The sequence below is a fragment of the Antrostomus carolinensis genome, unplaced genomic scaffold (assembly GCF_000700745.2).
Source record: "Antrostomus carolinensis isolate BGI_N321 unplaced genomic scaffold, ASM70074v2 scaffold44210, whole genome shotgun sequence".
NCBI classification, from domain to species: domain Eukaryota; kingdom Metazoa; phylum Chordata; class Aves; order Caprimulgiformes; family Caprimulgidae; genus Antrostomus; species Antrostomus carolinensis.
In genome coordinates this window covers 5,278-6,054 of record NW_010289930.1, presented here as the reverse complement: position 1 = coordinate 6,054, position 777 = coordinate 5,278, and the positions used below count along the sequence as shown (strand labels likewise).

Genomic DNA, 777 nt, shown 5'->3' with positions numbered 1-777 from the left:
CCACTGTGGTGGTTTTATATATAATTCTTAAAAATACCCAAAGTGGGAGCGGCTTTCAAATTCACGCTGGCGGCAGAGCTCTTCCGGCTTCACCATTTCTCCCCCCGAAACAAACCTGACGTCCCCAAATTCGCTGAATCCCACAGTTCACCAAAAACTCGTATGTTTTTCACAAGGAAGAGCTCAATCTCCCCCTCATTTCACTGCCCGTTTGCATGTCACTGTCACCCCGGCATGGAGAAGGAACCGAAACCTCCGGGCCTAACCGCTGGCCAAAATGGGGTGCCGGAGGCGGCGAGGGGAGTGCCGGGGTGTGTGCCGAGGGGTTTAGCTCTTTGCCAGGCGCCTGCGCGGCTACTCTCCCTGGCAAAGCATGGCTCAGCAGGAGAATTACAGCAACTGGTTGGGTCCTCCACCGGCGCCCACCAAGCGACTGGTGAGACAAGGAGGTAAAGCTGGGGAGACCCACCTTCTCCATGTCCTTAGCGTGTCCTTGGCATGTGTTTTTGGGGCCAGCGGGTGTCTTGGCAAAGTGTGGTGGTGCCTGAATATGCTGGTGGGGCACTGCTGTCGTATGGAGCAAGGAGAAATGCTTTTGGGGTGCTCAGAGTCATCTAGGTCCCTGCTCTTTGCTCATGAGCTCCTAAATCTCCAGGTTGTGACCCAATTTCAGGTGTAAACTCCACTCCAGGCATTCAAAAAGCATCGACAACTTCCTCGCTGGTGGTGCTGGGGTTACAAGAAGCGCCTGTGGTGACTTTGAGGATCCTCCCCTTT

General features: G+C 54.6%; 1 protein-coding gene across 1 annotated transcript in view; it reads left to right on the top strand.

The window, feature by feature from the left end:
* Window positions 1-373: 373 nt before the first annotated feature.
* The window catches only part of LOC114818741 (C-type lectin domain family 17, member A), a 4,064-nt gene continuing 3,660 nt past the window's right edge, over window positions 374-777 (top strand). Inside the window, exon 1 of the mRNA XM_029085968.1 lies at window positions 374-449. Within this exon, the coding sequence (XP_028941801.1) occupies window positions 374-449 (76 nt within the window). The remainder of the gene's footprint in view (window positions 450-777) is intronic.